Source organism: Sinohyriopsis cumingii, chromosome 6 (genome assembly GCF_028554795.1).
Source record: "Sinohyriopsis cumingii isolate HCF-2022 chromosome 6, ASM2855479v2, whole genome shotgun sequence".
Classification (NCBI taxonomy): domain Eukaryota; kingdom Metazoa; phylum Mollusca; class Bivalvia; order Unionida; family Unionidae; genus Sinohyriopsis; species Sinohyriopsis cumingii.
In genome coordinates this window covers 47,767,909-47,787,859 of record NC_142966.1, presented here as the reverse complement: position 1 = coordinate 47,787,859, position 19,951 = coordinate 47,767,909, and the positions used below count along the sequence as shown (strand labels likewise).

Genomic DNA, 19,951 nt, shown 5'->3' with positions numbered 1-19,951 from the left:
TGTTTCACAAATGAAACTATGATGTGTAATAACTGATTTTCAAAATTATTTAACATACAGTTTTAATAACGAGTGTTTATATGTTCTTGTAGTAAACGGGGTCCTTTTCGCAAACATGGCATACCGTCTGCGACGAGGACCCAACATGCTCTTACCACGCTTTCAATCACTACTTTGATTTTAAGAAATTTAAGAAGAATTATAACGTTTGAATGGATATTGACTTTGAAGTCTTTATGGAAGGAAACTGCATTCATTCGCATGATGCATGGACACTCTTGAAAAACAGTAAAATTAAAAACATCACTACCATTAATAACAACATCCAAAGGAAAAAGAAAATTTAAAACAAAAACAAAAATAAAAAATAAAAACGAGAGATAATAGTTTACATAAATACTCATGTTTAAATTTAAAATATGTATGCTGTTTTGAAAGAACAAAAATAAAGATTTTAGAAGCACTTTTCTCACCCGTTTTAACTGTATTTTTCGACGCCAAAATCAAGTTCTTATAGCTGTTTCGAAATATGTATTTACACTGATGCAAATGAAGATAACAAAAACCTTTGCTACCACTTACTTGTTTTAATAATAAAAAATGTCGAGAAAATGACTTTGTTGTAACTTTGACCGACCGAAATTTGGGAACAAATAAGCTTAAATACTCAATTCAAGGCAACTTTTCTCGTCTTAGCTTACATTAATTTTTGTATTTTTCCCAACTTTTTTTGTAATTTTGTGTAAGTTTGTGTAACTGTTCTCAACTTTTCGTAACGTTTCGCTCGTTTCTCAACTTTTCGCAACTTTTCGTAACTTTTCGCAACTTTTCGCACTTTAGTCATACCCAGTCCTACCTGTACAACCTCGACTCGGATATTTTACGTTATGGGCGTCAGTCATTAGCACTAAATCAAAAACAATATACGCTGTGTCTTACATTGTAGGACTAGATTATGCAGGTATTTCAATAAGTATACATAAAGGATTTTATATTGTCATGTATTAGTTAATAGCTAACGTGACTTATATAAAAGTGCCCAGATCCTGCCTTCTTGCACCCGAAATCCAATGTGAAAAAGAAAATAGGAGGTTTACTTTGGCTAGATATTTAGGACCATCACTATCCACAGGTGTCTGACGTATTATCAGTAAAATACGGCGAAATCTCTGACAACATGAAATCATCTTATTGGTAATATCATTTATATTACCGATGAGGTGATTTCATGTTGTCAGAGATTTCGCCGTGCTTTATTAATAAAATGTCAGACTCCTGTGCTCTATCATACTATTTAAAGAGACTCGTTTATAGTATGGTAGACACGGTCGTTTGTCAGAACGGGTCATTTGGGTCATCTGAGGAAATTTTGTCACTCGATATGATTTTCTTCGTGCAGGTTATTGCTTTTTTTTTTTTTTTTTTTTTTTACATTAAGCTCGCGTCAAGCATCTGTGGACTTGGCTAGATCAATATCTTCGCAGAACATGACGTCGGAGATGGCATTCAGTATGAAATTGTATCATGGCACTGTACATATGACATCAAATATTTTATTTGAGATTACTGATATTGATATGTAAAGTATATTGTATAATATCTTTGTTGGTAATTTTAGTAAAGTCACACAGATTATGTAGCATTCAGTGGCAACTATTTAGGTAATGGGTGTCATTTTTTAGAATTTGGTTATACATAACTTGAAGTGGCAATTATTCACTTTATTTGGATCCTTATACATCCATATTCCTTTGCACGGTCATTATTTAAATGCCTCGAGAAGTACATATGGCAAATCAATGTTATAGCACATAGACATTTTTGGTCCAAATCAACCTAATGGTGTGGTACAGTACAATCAGGATTGAATATTGTATGCTGTTATGTCACAATGAAAGCTATGCATGTTGATAAACAAGATTTGTACTATGATATACTGTGACAATACCACTCGACATGGTATTTTTAAGAAACAGTTTAGTACATGTCCACCATTGTAAAAGTCCTTAGCGATCAATAATTTTCATTTGGAAGTTTCTTGGTGATAGTTTAGTTGCAGAGCATTCAATAATCAGAATTGAATTGACTTCAGTTGAAGAAAATTAGTGTTAAATTCTATAACAACAATTTATATTGAATTTAAAATTAGTAAATGCACATACTATATGACTTTAACTATAATGTTTATAATACAGTCTAGGTGTAGTCATTCTTACACATTATCTTTCAGACAGTGTAATTGTATCAAGTTTACAAATTTTATGATGTGATTAACACAAGAATTCCCCATTTTACTTACAAAAAATTCACATATTATTTATATTAGGAAATAATAATAAATAAAAATGACAAAGATGAACACATGTTGATATGTTTCCTGATACACAATCTATGATATGATACATTATCAATAAACATAAAAAATGTCATAGCCTTTTAATCTTTAGATGGTCTGTCATTCAAGGTGTGGTATCATTTGTTTTGTGTTGACATATCAGTTGTATTTCTAGTATGCAGATTACAGACAGAAATAAACATATCATCCTAGACTCATTTTTGCTGGATCCTCAATAAATGCATACCCTTGGGTTTTGATGTATGGTATTCAAATTTTTTCCATTTCTGACACATCGATATTCCAAACTCTGCGTTTTTATGATGCACATTGATTTCAGCTGGAGCCTCAGTCTAATTGACCTTTGATTTGCTTCTGGCAAAATGTCCTACTGTGCATACACTGTCTACAACTATCTGACTATGCACCAGTGATCAAGCTTTGCTAGACCAGGGGTCGGCAATCTATTTCACATAGTGTCCCACTTTTTTCCAGATTAGTTACAAAAAATGAACGAGCACATGCAATAGTAAGAGAGTAACACTGTTAAAATTAAGATTTTTGGCTGCCCTTTGCATGCCACACAAAACCATGATGTGCCATCTTGAGGCACGCATACCACAGGTTGCCATCCCCTGTGCAAGACTACTGTTTACCCCTTATCAGCCCCTATGCAAAATCAATATGAACTGGTCAGAGCCAACAGTTAACTGTGTCAAATATCCATGTTTCTTTGATTGTCCATCAACTTGCATGTGATTCTGCCTGTGGTAGAACAAAACTTCCAGTTTTAAGATGCTTACTGTACACACCATTTTATAGTTAGAGTCTATGGCTTTTGAAAAATAAAAATAAAAATATTTTTTAGGACAAAAACAGTCAGCATATTTGTGCATATTCTCCCCATATTACAGTAATGGGTTGGAAGCAGTCTACTTTAGAACAAATATTATACCAGGACAATGATGTGTGGCAATCGGGTTATGAATGCTGACATTTGTATGCATCAACCTGTTAATTGATTTACCTTACTGTTGTAATCGGGAGAGCTGATGCCAGATGTGAGATATTTTGTATATTAAAGGGATCAAAGCTGGTTCATGATGGCTTTCAAGCCATTTAGTAAAACTTTGCAGACCTTTGATTTTTATATTTCTGGATTGTTCTTGCCTTGCTCAACATGTTTTAGAAAAGTATATAAGGAAGTTCATGCATGGTTTAGTTCAGTTCAGGCTTTCTCCTAATTCTGAAAATAATGACTTAGAAATATGTAGTTCAGGAATACATTTCATGTTCAATGCCAAAACTTACTCCTTGGGTCGAACTTGACTTGGAGCAGTATTAGAGAAGAGTCAGCAGCCTTCAAAACCTAGTACTGAAAAACTGAAGTTTGTTATTTCTTATAGGTTTCTTACAGGCTGAGAGTTGTTGTTTTGTCAATGCTCCATTTTAAGGCTGATAGAGAGAAGACATTCTCTATTCTTCTCAACAATAAAGTTATTCAAGGGGAAATCTGGACAAGAAAACCATTGAGGGCCTGTTAAGTGTGCAACTTATTAATAATCATAATTAATGCCATCAGTCTTCACCCATCCATGATCTTGTAAATGAAACTAAACATACTTGTGGGTTTATTTTTACAAATCTTGGCAGTGAAGTATGAGATAAACAACTCTTTTCCTTCTTCATTAACAGGTAAATTTTCATACACTGGCTCATATTGATTAACCACAATGGCTCAAGAAGTGTTTTTTCTTTCCTGTCACTATCTCAGAAATGACCTGCCATAATGATCATTTCGTCCTGCAGGCTCGAAAGAAACGAATGTTAGTAAAAATTGTGAAAAGAAGGATAATTCTTTTAAAGTTGTAAGAAATCATAAGCATCAGTTACAAAATATTGTACAAGCATTACCCTTTATTTAGCACGAGACAAGAAATCTTGAACTTTAGTTTGCTTCTTGAACAACAATCCAGCTATGAGATTATGACTTACCAACAAATGACTCTTTAGATTTCAGTTTTGACTCTTGCGATTATGGTGTCAGTGGTCAGTTGACTCTTCAATTTTGAAAAATGTCAAGAACCCAACCTTGACTGGCTGCTTAGGGGTCATATTCTGGTTACCTACGTTATTACAATAATTGCTAATTTTATCAGCCAGTCAAATGAAGTCTTATATCTTCATGTTTGGTAGGCTGAGCAGTATGGCTGAAGGGCATCAATGTGTGCCGAATGATTTGATTCACTTTATTATTTCTGAAAGCTGCATTTACATTGACTAATTCAAAGGTTACTAGAAAATGACTCATAAGTGGTCGCTGTCAGATCTTCATGTACAACAGCAGAGATATGATTTTAATCAGATTGCCATTTCAGGTTGATCCATTTGATCAGGTGCAGTACTCATCTTGGTTACCACAGCCTTTGTTTTACACTGCATGAGTATTTTAAAACTACCAAGTTCTTGTCTTCACAGAAGAAAAAGTGCAAATTTCTTGTGCAAAATAAATCTTATCTAGAAAAGTCTGATTGTGGGGAGATAAGATGACTAAATTAAAAAGCCAGATCGTTTTGGTTGTACTTCATGCATACAGAACAAAATGTCATGGCCACAGACACTCATTTCTGCTAGTTAGAAAGTAAATTGTTGACAGTGCTCTTGTCCCCTTCTACAAATTAAGAAGGTGAACTCATTTGTGCAGTTTAGAATCTTGCCCCTGGCAGATTCATGGTAAATTTTTTAATCACGTTTAGTTGGTAATTACAAATATCCTTATAAAAGGAGACATTACAGACTTATTTCCATGTATGATTTAAGTACTTTACAGATCATTTTGTGCATAGTTTCTCTGTTGCTTTGTGTCTATTTCAAACTATGTGAGTTAGCTACCTTGTGTTGGGTAATTTGTCAAAGAGGAGTAATGTTGCCAATAGTTTTTCTTTCTTACTGACAGAAATGAGTGCCTGTTTCCTGCTATGACTGTCTCAAACTAATTCTCAATTTAAGGAATGAGATGGTAAATAACCAGTAATTATTCATCACTGCTGAAGATTGAAGGAACTTTTACATAGTACAGTAAGTATCCTTTTGTATGAATTCTTCATCTCTTGCATCGATATTGGTATAGATATGAAAAAGTACTGATTTATTGATATATTGATCATTCATTACACCATATATATATATATATATATATATATATATATATATATATATATATATGTATTTAATACAAATAATATTCTCACACAGGTTAGAGAATTTTTAATTTGTACTTTACAGTGGTTCAACCCCTGCACACATGAGCCCATATTCCCTCACGACTAAGCACACATCACCAAACATGATAACATGATGCGACTCAGTTGGTGTTTTATGCACTTGTGTGTATATCCGTGGACCTGGGTTCGATTCTCTGTAGAGTACGAATTAAAATTTCTCTAACCTGTATGATAGTATTATTTGTATTTAATATTAATTCTGCCTACTAGTATCAAGCATTCTTCTATAGAATCCAGGGATAGCACTTTCCGTTCTTTCTGGTGTATATTTATAAATTTATAATTCTCTCTCTCTCTCTCTCTCTCTCTCTCTCTCTCTATATATATATATATATATATATATATATATATATATATATATATATATTCTTTCATGTCTGCATATATCAGTTGGAAAATATGTAGTGCAGTTTTGCAGCTTGTTCATATACCTGCATCCAAATATTACTTAGTATTTTAAATCAAACAAATTCAACATAAAACATTATTATGGTAGATTGAAACTCTGAACAAGTAACTGTAATCAATACTCTTAAAAGTGTGTACACTTAAAGTGTATTAAAAAGATATGTTTGTATGTATTTGTTTGCAATTTGCTAAAGTTAGATTTAAAGTTTATAATTAATTCATTAAACTTCATATGTCTTGAATTACCTATTTTTTCCCTTTATGTATTACATTGATTTGCATATCTTTAAGTTATCTTAAAATCTTCAGAAAATGGAATAATAAAGAATATTAATCAATCTCACATTATTGCATATATGTACCTTTGGTAGTTGTTGAAATAACATGAACTGCCATCAGTGTTTTATAATTTGTATTGATGACATGTATATTTGATTATATCTGATGTTATTTGCTTGTTTGTTTCACCTGATTGGCTTCCTCTGACATCTTGTGCATGACTGAGTGGAGTGCCATCTCTTATTTTATCTTGTGCATGACTGAGTGGAGTGCCATCTCTTATTTTATCTTGTGCATGACTGAGTGGAGTGCCATCTCTTATTTTATCTTGTGCATGACTGAGTGGAGTACCATCTCACATTTTATCTTGTGCATGACTGAGTGGAGTACCGTCTCACATTTTATCTTGTGCATGACTGAGTGGAGTGCCATCTCACATTTTATCTTGTGCATGACTGAGTGGAGTGCCATCTCACATTTTATCTTGTGCATGACTGAGTGGAGTGCCATCTCACATTTTATCTTGTGCATGACTGAGTGGAGTGCCATCTCTTATTTTATCTTGTGCATGACTGAGTGGAGTGCCATCTCTTATTTTATCTTGTGCATGACTGAGTGGAGTGCCATCTCTTATTTTATCTTGTGCATGACTGAGTGGAGTGCCATCTCACATTTTATCTTGTGCATGACTGAGTGGAGTACCATCTCACATTTTATCTTGTGCATGACTGAGTGGAGTACTGTCTCACATTTTATCTTGTGCATGACTGAGTGGAGTGCCATCTCACATTTTATCTTGTGCATGACTGAGTGGAGTACCGTCTCACATTTTATCTTGTGCATGACTGAGTGGAGTGCCATCTCACATTTTATCTTGTGCATGACTGAGTGGAGTGCCATCTCACATTTTATCTTGTGCATGACTGAGTGGAGTACCATCTCACATTTTATCTTGTGCATGACTGAGTGGAGTACCGTCTCACATTTTATCTTGTGCATGACTGAGTGGAGTGCCATCTCACATTTTATCTTGTGCATGACTGAGTGGAGTACCGTCTCTTATTTTATCTTGTGCATGACTGAGTGGAGTGCCATCTCTTATTTTATCTTGTGCATGACTGAGTGGAGTGCCATCTCTTATTTTATCTTGTGCATGACTGAGTGGAGTACCATCTCATATTTTATCATTTAAGCAATTAAAGTGAAAATAAATCAGTTGTTAATACTTAAGCAATATAGATCAGTTGGTGTTAGGGAAGACATTTTTTTGGTTTTCCAGACTTATGGGATATTTTTAGGATTAATCTTTACATATTCGTTAATTGACCACAAAAAATAAAAAATTGAGGCTTGTTGTCTATAAATAAAAATGAATTACAGAACCTGAAGTATCCAAAAGCCCATTTCATACTTTTGAATTTACAGTAGTGGTTTTTAGTCATAGACCAGAAGGGCTTCTGGGATGATGCATTAGTAGATGTTTGTTATCGCTACTCCTAAACTACTTGGAGGATTGCCTTGAAACTTTACTCGCACATTCATCCCATGGTTTGCATGAAATCATGAAAATGACTTCGACATCCAGTAGGATTGTAAAGTAAGCTTCTTGAAAATCTTCTTGTTGCTACTCCTCCTGAATGGATGGTTGTATCAGTTAGCATTGATTTTTTTACTAAAATACTTCTTATGATGTCTAGTTGGTCTTCAATGAAAATGATGCAGATCTGACATTCAGTGTTGCCACCATGTCAGCCATCCTGAAAATCCTATTACAGCTAAATGATAGTGGATTGGACATCCAGTATGACTGTACAGTGAGCATCGTGAAAATCTTGTTGATGTTACTCATCCTTATAAAGCACAGGTTTTCCACTTGAAGACATCTTCTGAGGTCTAGCTGATCCTAATTAAAAATGGTGCTGATTTGACATCCAGTGTGGCCACCCTACCTTGTCATCTAAAAAAACTTCAGTGCTTGAGATAAGCTGCATATCCACATATTTCACTCAATTACGTTAGTCAAATACCTAGTTTCTTCTTCCAGTTTGTTTATCACATATGCATGCATTTTTCAATCACTCAAAAGGTCAGTGTTTTTGGGCAGACATTTGTATAAACAACCAACTGATTTAAGTGTCCTGTCTAATTTAATTGTTGATGAATCAAACTAAAACTTCAGATGCTTAATATCTAAACTGAGATGGCAAACTAGTTTAATTTTATTGTTGCAATTGACAGGGTGCTTGCTTGCTGATTTTTTTCATAAAATCAAGTGTTCAGTAAATATCAAACCAATGCTAAAAATGTAATGGAAACAAGGGAGATAATCTGCAAAGCCTGAAAATCTATGTGTGTGTGTGTGATTTAGATTTTTAATGTAGCTTTAACAATCTTTCAGTCATATCGCTACGATGTCTGCAGTGTGACAGTTTATAGTGATGTCTAGCACTGGGGCATCATGCCGCACACATGTAGCATGATGTCCCACCCAGTCACATTATCCTGACACCAGGCCAACCAGTCCTAACACTAACCTCTTAAAGCTGAGTGCCAAGTGAGGCAGCTGTTAGTACCATTTTTGTAAGTCTTTGGTATGATTCGGCCAGGGTTTGAACCTGCAACCTCCCACATCCAAGGCGGACGCTCTAACCACTTTGCTACCAGAGCTGTCCCGGAAATTCTATTAAAAATAACAGCCCATCGTCAATATCAATAGCAAGAAATCTTCTCTCAGATATAATTTGTAAATAATTTTAATTAGACTCCATTAAATTGTCCCCAAAAGCATGCTTTGTTTATGGAGACAAAACCATGCTTGGAGGTAATAATACAACTTTTTATTTATTTACTTATTTATTTTCTAGATGTCTTCGAGACAGGACAGAGGAGAGAGTACTCAGTCCGACATAATTGAAGGCATCAATCAGGCAGCAGGTAAAATTGATGTGATATATGTCAGAAATTGCACATATCCTACTTTGGAGGAAGTGGACAGCTGGGATTTTGACAAAGCCATGAAGTTTCTGGATGACAGGTTTATTGACTACGATTTCTGTGAGACTTTGGAGGAAATCCAAATGTTTATCAAAAAGTATCTACGCGAAGTTCAGTCAAATGAACCTAGAACAGATAATGGTGAAGCAATGATTGTAGATGTAAGTTGAATAAATGATAAAATATCATCTTTTTTCATTTGTATTATTAGTCCTAAATTATGCAAATCTTTCAGATTTGGGCTATGACGATAATTTTTTAAGACTGTGTTGCACAATTGAAATTTCAAGTATGGCAGTGTTCCAGCATATACTTAAGGCTACAACTTTCTGAGGTCTCTACACAATATGTGAAATGCTAACAGTTTACATTGAACTAGTCCAAATCTTGTATACTTTGCCAAAGTGCAAGCTATTCATTTATTCCACATACAATTTGTCAATCCCTGTATTTTTGAAATTATCTGAAAATCCCTGTATTACCAAAATTATCTGAACAAGAGACTTCACAAATTTAAATCCAATAAAGATACCTAAATTAACCTGTATCATTGGTTTAATGTGCTAGAAAAGTTTTGAACATTTCAACATTTCAGCATGGTTCCAGTTAAAGTTACATAATAGCAGTAGTTTAAGTATTGACCTATGTTGGGATCAAAAGATACTTATATTGCATTTGTGATCAAAATGTCAGCAGGATGCGTTGTTGTTGCAGTTTGTTGATATGATTATGTTGACATGATGACAAAAGACTGTGTATGTGTATATATGTATGTACATATGTGTGTGTGTATATATATATATATATATATATATATATATATATATATATATATATATATATATATATATAAAACCATTTTGTCATATTGAGATATTCATGTTAACACAATGCCTTTTGTAACATATCCTGCTGACGTTACATTGCCTTGATCACATTTGCTGTAGAAATGTCTTGTCATGACGATGGCAATTTATTGCTTTTATAGTAAGTTTGAGACAACAGGACTATCAATTACAATTAAGTGTTGAATCCATTGATATTTTCATAACACTTTTAGGTTGCTTCTTTGAAGGGAAAGAGAAACTTGACTACCGTAAGCATTGGTGTATGCAATAAAATTACATATGTACAGCTTCAGTGCATCTCAGCCATTTCTTCCCCAGTCCTATTCAGCAGTTTGAGTGTATTTCACTGGACCTACTCTTTGTAGGGGGTGCTAACTGTGTACATACATATGCATTATTTTGTACATTAGTAGTCAAGTGTTTGGACACACACACACACACACCCATACACACACACATGCATACACACACATTCTTGTCAAACCTACAAAACAGGGACATATGACTTTTACCATCAAAACAGGGACATTTTTGTGTCAACAAATTATGAGCGATAAAGATCTGCATTTGATTTATACATGTCATTTCCAAATGATCTGTGGTTGATTTCCAAGAAACAATGTATGAGAATCTTTACCATCAGAATGGGAACACGCACATATAGACAGTGTTAGAAATTATACAATCAAATAGGGGACATTGAATAAGTATGTATTTTATTTCTAAATAGAAATCAGTTCATTCAAAATACTGCAGTAATCTCATCTCATTCACATAGTTCCCATCCATATTAATCAACTAAATTAAAATTATCATGTTGAATTTTTATATAATGTTTGTTGTACATATATGTAAAAATGTACATCCAGGAGTTTGAAGAAGTTGAACTGTCAGAGTTGTGTAAAAATAAAGAGAATGCATTCCTTTTTCTAAATGAAATAAAGATCTGCATGCCAATCTTCAGTTAAAATAATTTTTTTGGCTAGACTTAGGGTTAAAATTTAAACTGTCCCACAAAATAACACACTTTTAACTTTGGTGTAAACTTTTTTGCCACTTTAATGCAATCCCCTTCATTAATAAGCCAATGCATGATAAGATCTCTTCGATATGAAACACACCAAAAATGTATTTTGTATGATGGCATGGTTTAGTTTTAGTGAGCTCAGGTCAGAGCTGCATAAGTGTCCCTGGAGCCAAATAGTCCCTATTAAAATCTAATTGTGTGGATTGATTGTGTGACTCCATGTGCAGTATTCATGATAAAGACTGGCAAATCGTACAGTGGAATGATTGAGAAGGGACTGTCCCGTTATCTGGAGATGCCTTTTATTCTTACTATGATGGTAAATTTGGCGTAGAGTTACAGGAGAAATGAGGCTTAAAATCATTATTTGACTGACTTAAGGTAGCATAGGAAAAATAGTTCATGGTATTTGGTGTTTGAGTTGTGATTTGTATTTAATGGTCATTAAGTAACAGCGCTAAGTTATGGAAATGTAATAAGGAGAAACAGTGCAGTTGTGAGGTAGGCAGGCAATTGTGAAATTGTGATGTAAATGTGTAGTTCTGATATTGGTGGTCATGCATTAATTAGAGGAAAATTATTATAGTTTGTTTCATTGGTTCACTAAAGAGACCTCTTGCATCTAACAGTGTTAATGTTCTGCCTTTTGCTTATTGAAGTCAGTTGTGAATTTAATGTTGCATATTTGTGGTCATTGATTGATTAGAGAAAAACTGATGACTGTTATCATTGGTTCCTTAGAAATAGGGGAAAATAAGGGACTTATGGCCAGAAAGAAATGAAGCTAGCAAGAAGGAAGATAGATAGAAATAACGAAGCCGAGAGAGAGAGAATATAAAAAAGGTACTGACTAAACAAGGAAAGAGTGAGAAATATTTGATGATTTACAAACAAAATTTATCTGATTGTTTTGTTTTACATTATTTATACTTCAGCCAGCATGCACATTTTTGATACATCAAGAAACACTAAATATGAGTATGAAAACTTGTATTTTCAGCGTTGTGACTGGTGCCATGTACAAGTACTTACAAAAGTTCTTTTTATTTCCTATTGGCTCAAGCTTAACTTACCAGATTTAACTCTAATGCGGTTAATTGGAGAAAAGAAATGGTATTATGTTTTGGTTACCATGTAGACTGTTCGTTATTATGCTTCTAACCACATTTGAATGAACTAAACTCTGTATTGATATTTTCCAGTGTATTTCTTATCCAAATGTGCATGGCTCAGAGTTAAATAGGAGATAGTATATGCAAGCACAGGTGAATTGCTAGAATCTCTTGCCCATCGTAAAAACCGTGTATAATATCTGCATGAAACCTTTTATTCAGTTTATTTGCGTTCCTGATCAAATTTGGCGAAATGTGTTATGAACGCTGGACTACCCATTAATAAACATGTATATCAATATTGCTCTGTGTTAAAATAGAAAATATATCATATATATTTATCTATGTTTACATAAATGATATAAAATCCTGTTAGCTCTTCTTGATGCCATCTTCGATGAGTAATTCGGAAGCAAAGTTCGCAAGCTGACAGCAAAACAGTGTGAATTTTTACTGTGTAAACGGGATACCATTTTGCGACTGATACACATGAGTTTTTTAGTCGAGTGGGATGTGTGTATTGTTGTGTATAGCATAATGTGAAAAAATACCAACAAAATGGGGACCTGCTCAGATATGCTTATTTTAAGGTTTGTATCATTAAATGAGGCCTTGGCATTCCATTTAAGCTGACATTACAAAGTGGGGATGTCCCCATTTTGAGGTGTCCCCGGTCTGTTGATGTGTATTCATACTGATGTCCCCATTTTGCACCTTTTACAAACACACACACACACACACACACACACAAACACACTGTAATACCTGGAATTATGAAACATGATTGTGTATGTATCTTGATCAGTCTACACTGTCATAATCAGAAAGTATGTCACTGTGACCTGTGTTTACCACTTCCCTGATTTTTGTGATTTAAAGTTATTTTCTCATGTTCTATTCATGGTATAATTATCAGTCTAGATTGATGTATGCTTTGCAGTTAGTACCACATTATTTCAACAGAAAAAAAGTGACTGAGTTGCATTTTGCATTTTCCTTGCTTAGGCTGAGTTTTAGCGTTTAGCTCATAGCCACTTGATGTTTTTGCATGTTCTGTGAATGTAATGAAACTTTCTACAGAGATGGGTGCAGCTAGCAGGTAGAATTCATTATAAAGAACAGGTTCTGTTGTGTTCAATAGATGTTACATGACCAAAATACTTGGTGTGATGACTAAAGTGTGAACCTACTGGTGTGTTTTGTAGAAGTCAATGAATATAGGAAAATCAATGTACTGTGTAATTCATATGAGACCTATGCTGTAGTATCTAATAAAAGTATTAACTGGTGCAGGAATTGTGCTTATAATAGTGGTCACACTTTCTGTCACTCCAAGGTTACTCAAAACCTGTGACTTTCACCTGGTAAAATCTGTATTCTCTGGTGGGATACTGATTATTAGCTTCTAAAACAGATTTTTAGACTAATGATTTAAATAAAGGAGAAATAAAATGAATCACTAATTGTTATCAACCGAGTTTAATACTTGCACATGAATAAGATAGACAAGAATTCACTTTTTTTAATTGTTTTGTCTCCTTTATGCCATGTCACAGGGGCTAACACTTTGTTGTCAAGATTCCTTTTTTTAATATGAATTTTTTTCTGCATGATAATGTTTCCAATGGCTGCAGGAGAATACTAAAAGATTTGTAGAGGCCAGCTTTATAGTCCTCAATTACATTCGGGTTTTAGATGTTATGGCTGAGGGTGAGCACTTTTTATTGTCCTATGTTATGCATTATGTGTCTGTCTACACTTCTTACTACTATTTTACATCTTTGGCTGAATCCATGGGAACAATTATTAGAATTTTAGGAGTTTCTTAGGACAAACTATCAATGAAACAGAACTTTTCCATCACTGTGGAGAATCCCATTAAAACCAGGGAAACAGGACATAACCCCACTAGCCTCATCATTATGACTAAAAGGAGATCCAGTCAACATACTCTGATTGATAACAGGAACAGATACATTTGATGAGGATTTCGGCTTATGAAATATGAGCTGTTTCTATGAGCCTAATGCCTTTCAACACATTGTATCAAATTAAAGACAAAATAGATTTGGTTGGCATGTCCAGTCCACTTTTTCTTCTTTCTGTTTGTATGCTTGGCTTCACAAAACACAGAGTTGAATCTAGTTGAGCCCGTGGTTGCTGCCCAGACAGTCACCAGACCATGCCAAACCTGACACAACCTCATCCTTGGGTAGGACCTGTCAACTTTCACTGGATTTGTTAGTGAAAAACCTTCCTTTTTATTTATTTATCAAGTACAAGAGTCCACAGAATAATTCCTTGCACATGTTATACACTCGTATTCATTTGTGTCAGCTATCAATATGAGAGTTTTACCCTAAAAAGTAGAGAGTCTTTTTGACCCCACAGGGTGATTTTAGGTAGAGGTTGGATGCTCAGCATTTTTTCTTCTTACCTATTTTTTCTACATTAATGTGATTGAGTAATATATTTGATGAAGGAACAAAATTTTTATGGTATATTACGTTTCTCTGAAAATATTCAAACAATCACATTACTATAAATCCCTCCCAATCCTCTCCACACTGTGAACTTCCTGTCTCAGACTGTACTCAAGTTTTAATGCTGGAGAACCAATGGGGGGAGGGGTAATCTGTAGGAGTTACTTACCTTTGTTTAGACAAGTATAGATAGACTTTTTAAAGTCTGTAGGATGATGGTTGGATTCATGAGGTAGCAGACGTAAGTCATTAATTTGATTGGGTAAGTATATTCAGAGAAACACAATTTACTGTGACATTTCCTTTCTCTCTTTTTGATGTTTTACATAAATATGTGAATGAAAGTTATTTTATTCAAGAGCCCAAGTCTGATGAAAGAGCTGTTGGACAAGAACACCCAGATGAAGACTGAACTTGTGGCAATTTACAAATCTTTAATGAAGTTCTTGGAGTCAGAAAAGATCCAGGGAAGTGCCATAGAGGAGGTGCTATCACAAGTGTATTTAAATTACAAGGATAATCTGGTGTCACGTGCCAATGAACTGGTGAATGAAAAATGCCCCATTGTAGTTGCAGGTGCTTTGATAGCTATTGTATTCAATTGATTTTATATTTTGTTGTGTAAGGAATGTTTTAAAGAAAGAACAGTATCATCTTTGTCTTTGGTTGGTGTCTGTCCATTTTTTTTATACCTGCAACTTTTTATTTATTGTAATGGGTGATGGGACTTTTCAGAAAGGTGTATGAGTGCGTGCACACACACACACACACGTTTTTGTAGTTAAAGACGTCAGTCAATCTTCTAGATCATTTTGCTGTTATACTAAAACTTCTTCAGTTCAGAATGTTACAGTAGACATTATGTCATGTGATGTACCATTGTATGTTAATATTTTTCCTGAGCATCATGCAGATATTATTGAATCTGACATCTGTCAATGTATAGACAGAAAAGGCCTCAAGAAATTAGTGGGCAAGATCCTAGGGTAGAGATCACAGTCACTGCAGACAAGACTAAAACCTCATGGATATTTAATAACTGTATGCAAGCTCATACATTTTGATCAAACTTAACATTACAAATGAAAGTAGCCTTTCTTTTACGTGATGCAGTTCAGTGGTTATGTAAAACTGTATTGTAACCTAGATTGAACTAAAGTGTTGAAACCACTCATATGTTTCTTATTTGTTAATTATAAAGCCTTTGCTGCTGTAGCTAAAAGAAATTCTGTTTCTTTTTCTTCAAAATTCCAAGGCGAAACAAGTGCTGGAAAGAGCAGCTTTCTAAATTTGCTACTGGGTCCAGATTCAGAACTTCTACCACATTCTCTCTTGTGTGCCACATCTACAATATGTCGTCTGCACAATAGCCAAGAAAAGAAATTCATCTACTATGAAAACGGACAACAGGTCTCAAGGCCAGAGACACTAGATGGTGCTGCTACATGTGAGGACCTGCAAGCAAGGCTGGCACCATTTGTCAGCAGCAGAGAAGGGTCAAGGGAAAAGCACTCTTATGTGGACATATTTTGGCCCATTCCTATGATTCAGGTATTGGGTAATAGTTGCAAAGATGTGTAATGTTGAGAGACTTTGAAGGAGAAAAATGTACAAATTATTTTACACGCTGATGAAATAAGATAGTAGCAAGTTCTTTCTACAGTGAAAATTAAGTGATGGTTCATCATTTTGTATATCTTTAGCCAGAGAGACATTAAGTGATACCGCTAGAACCAAACTATCTATCATATCTTTCATTTTATATAACTTTTGGTATGGCTGACTTGCACATATAAATTAAATGAATCTATGTGAAATATAATTTGTAACACTGAACATGAAAAATAATGACATATCCCTCTCACAGTTTCATTGGTGAGGAGATAACAATTAGACACATACTTTCAAAAGAGGCCACAAACAGTAACAAATGGACAAACCAACAAGCTCTGGGGTAAGAATTCCTTTGTCCTTGAAGTCAGACCATTTCTGTGTGACGGCAATGTCAGCAGAGCTGTTTGACTGAGGGCTATTTTCAGCATGGCTTTCTGGTAGGTTAGGATGAGCATTGATGAGGAGTTTTAGGGCATCAATCAACCACTTTGGGTCCAACACAATATTGTCTCTCTAAAAATAGTATTTCATATGATGTGGAATTAGGTAATGATTCTTCTCTATGTACAAGTTATAATTCACTTGATTAGGAATTTGGTAATGACTATCGTGTTAGTTAAAAACAGCAGTATTTCACAGGATATGGAATTAAGGAATGACCCTTTTCTATTGCAGATCTGTGGGACCTTATGGTTCTTCTTGCACATATGAGAACTCAATGATTTTTAGCTCTATTGGTCACAGATCCGTTGTCCCTCCGCCATCTGACCATTGCACAATTTTGTTGTCATTACTTCTAAACTACTTGGAGGAAATCAATATGACCATGTCAGAGGCCATCTTGAATATCTTTTTATCACTGAATAAATGAATGGTCATATTGATGTGAGGTTTTAAGACTTGCTGTGATGTCTAGTTGGTTCTAAAGATTTTGTTGATCTGACAATGAGTATGGCTTTTATGGTGGCTGTATTAAAAATCTTATCGCTACTTTGGAAGTCTTATTGACATCGTGTTGTCATTAGAAGATTTTTTATTTTGTCTGTAGATTTTAATTGAAAATGATGCTGCACTGACATCGATTATGGTCACAGTTATGGCCATGTTATAAATCTTTTTATCACTACTCCTCGTGAATAAATGGCCATATCAGTGTGAGGTTTTTACTAAACAACTTGTTGACTGTGATGTTTAGGTGGTTATAAATGAAAACAGTGTGAATCTTACATCCGGTATGGCCTTCACATTAGCCATCTTGAAAATATATCTGCAGAACAGAAAGTCATATCAACATGCAGTTTTCATCACAAGATACCTTTCTTGGTCTGAAATGAAAATGATGATGATCCAACAGCTAGTTTGGCCACCATATTGAAAATCTTGTTATTGGTATTCCTTTTGAAGGGGAGCTATATTGATATGGGGTTGATGTTGATCTGACATTCAATATGACTGCCATGTTTACCATCTTGAAAATCTAATCACTACTTAAGTTGAAACAAAGAATAAAAAACAATATGAAATGGTATTTATCTTGGATTCTTGAAATTGTTTTCGGCCATTAGAAAGCCAGTTCATTTGAGGGGCTGTTGTTGATTTAGTTGTAGCAAAAATCGCATTGAACAATTTAAATCACTCTTTCAATGGCAGCACTTTTTCATACATTGAAAATATGATCCTGTAAACATGGATGGTACTTACTGTGTGCCCTGTGCAAATGTTATTAGTAATGTCACTTTTCTATCATCTCATATTTAGATGTAAACAATTGTACAGTGGAACCCCGCTATAACGCGCCCCGCCATAACGTGAATTCGGATATAACACGGTCATAGCATGGCTCCCGAAATTTCGTATATTCATTCACACATGGAGAAAAAAAATTTGGAGAAAAGTAAAAAAAAACAAAACAAGAAATTAACTTCATTTTGGGCATGAGATTAGTTGTGACTTTTAAAATAATATGATCGTGGCATGGTTCCTGAAATTTGAAATTCATTTACATGTATTTTTATCGGACCGTGAAAATATTTGTTTAACGTACGAGAAATAGTGTGTAAAACGTTTATTATAATTTGGTGGAAGAATTCGCGTATGACTTTTAATAATAAACAATTGGAACTTAACAATTTATCCAGGTTCTTTAAGTGATTTTGGAGAAGTGATCGTGTATGAATTCTAAAATAATACGATATATATAACGTACGAGAAATAGTGTGTACAACGCTTGGCTTCTGAAATTTATCAATTGGAACAGTTGGTTTCATTAGGTTTTTGAATTGTTAAGCCGAAGTAAACATTATCGGAAGTGTTACTTATTACGGATCCATGAGTAAAGCCAGTAAATCGTCTTTGTGATTGTCTTCCATGAATTCTGTATACAGTCGTTGCTCAAACAATAGCCGACATGGGCTTCTTATTTAATTGCAATCACAGCCAAGCAGCAGACAAAGCTGTGGTTGATACAAGAGTCACACAATTTAATAAACATCAAAGGACGAAAGCCGCCAACATGTATGCTGTGCTTGGCGGTGTGATCAAACAACAAACAGTTGAAAGTAAATAATATCCAATACAGACAGCGTATATAGACCCGGGAATAGCTGCATGCAATGACCGTACGATATCAGATGGCAAGTAAATGGTTTCAATATTTTGTTCATCCTATATTTTACACGACGAATTCAGACTATTACAAAATTATTGAATATTTTAAATCTGTATGAATTTCAATGAAATTACATCCATTATGGATGAACTGCATGCCACGACGGCACAGTAGCATACGGTGTTGATACACTTTTCATGATATAGCGATAGTCTGGTATTATCGGTCAATCTGTATTATCGTTCAAACAAATAAAAATTAGTATATGTTTTTAATGCACAGTAATAACCTATAAATATATTAGCCATCGATTATTTTGAATATATCTTAATTAATGCATTCCAGTTAATATTCATCTGATGATAAGCCGACTTTTGATCATTGTACATGTATACACGTATATGTTCTCGGAAAAAAAGTTAAATATTGTAAAACCCCGCATTAACGCGACCCCGCTTTTAACGCGATCCAATTTTATGGACCCCGATCATCGCGTTATAGCGGGGTTCCACTGTATTAGTAATGTCACTTTTCTATCGTTTCATATTTAGACCTGTACAAATGTTACTAGTAATGTCACTTTTCTATCATATTTAGACCTGTACAAATGTATTAGTAATGTCACTTTTCTATCATGTCATATTTAGACCTGTGTCATCGAGATGTTTTAAATATATGTCTTACTACAATTATTTTTAATCAAACAGGACCCAGTAATAATAGTGGACACCCCTGGTATCGGTGAGAGCAAAGAGATGACAGACAAACTGTTGTGGTACCTTCCAAATGCTGTTGCTTTCATCTATGTCATTAGCAGTGATAATGCTGGTGGCATCCAAGAAGACAGAGTGAGCCAATTTTAATCTGCAATTCAGTCAGTACCTATGTACACAGCTATAAAATCTTTTTAGTATATTAATATTTCTAAAATTACCACAACAAAAAAACATACTGCTTGT

The 19,951-nt window shown here is 34.4% G+C and overlaps 1 protein-coding gene across 5 annotated transcripts in view; it reads left to right on the top strand.

Moving 5' to 3' along the window:
• LOC149796877 (uncharacterized) overlaps window positions 1-19,951 on the top strand; it is a 58,298-nt gene that overhangs the window by 14,868 nt on the left and 23,479 nt on the right. For 2 of the 5 annotated variants that reach the window (XM_089961521.1, XM_089961523.1), the window contains exons 2-6: window positions 5,292-5,413; window positions 9,171-9,461; window positions 15,130-15,346; window positions 16,026-16,321; window positions 19,700-19,840. In XM_089961521.1, the coding sequence (XP_089817647.1) occupies window positions 9,171-9,461; window positions 15,130-15,346; window positions 16,026-16,321; window positions 19,700-19,840 (945 nt within the window). In that variant the 5' untranslated portion in view covers window positions 5,292-5,413. Of the gene's footprint in view, window positions 1-826; window positions 962-5,291; window positions 5,414-9,170; window positions 9,462-15,129; window positions 15,347-16,025; window positions 16,322-19,699; window positions 19,841-19,951 lie in introns of those variants that run through there. The other 3 variants (XM_089961522.1, XM_089961524.1, XM_089961525.1) reach the window with 3 other exon arrangements.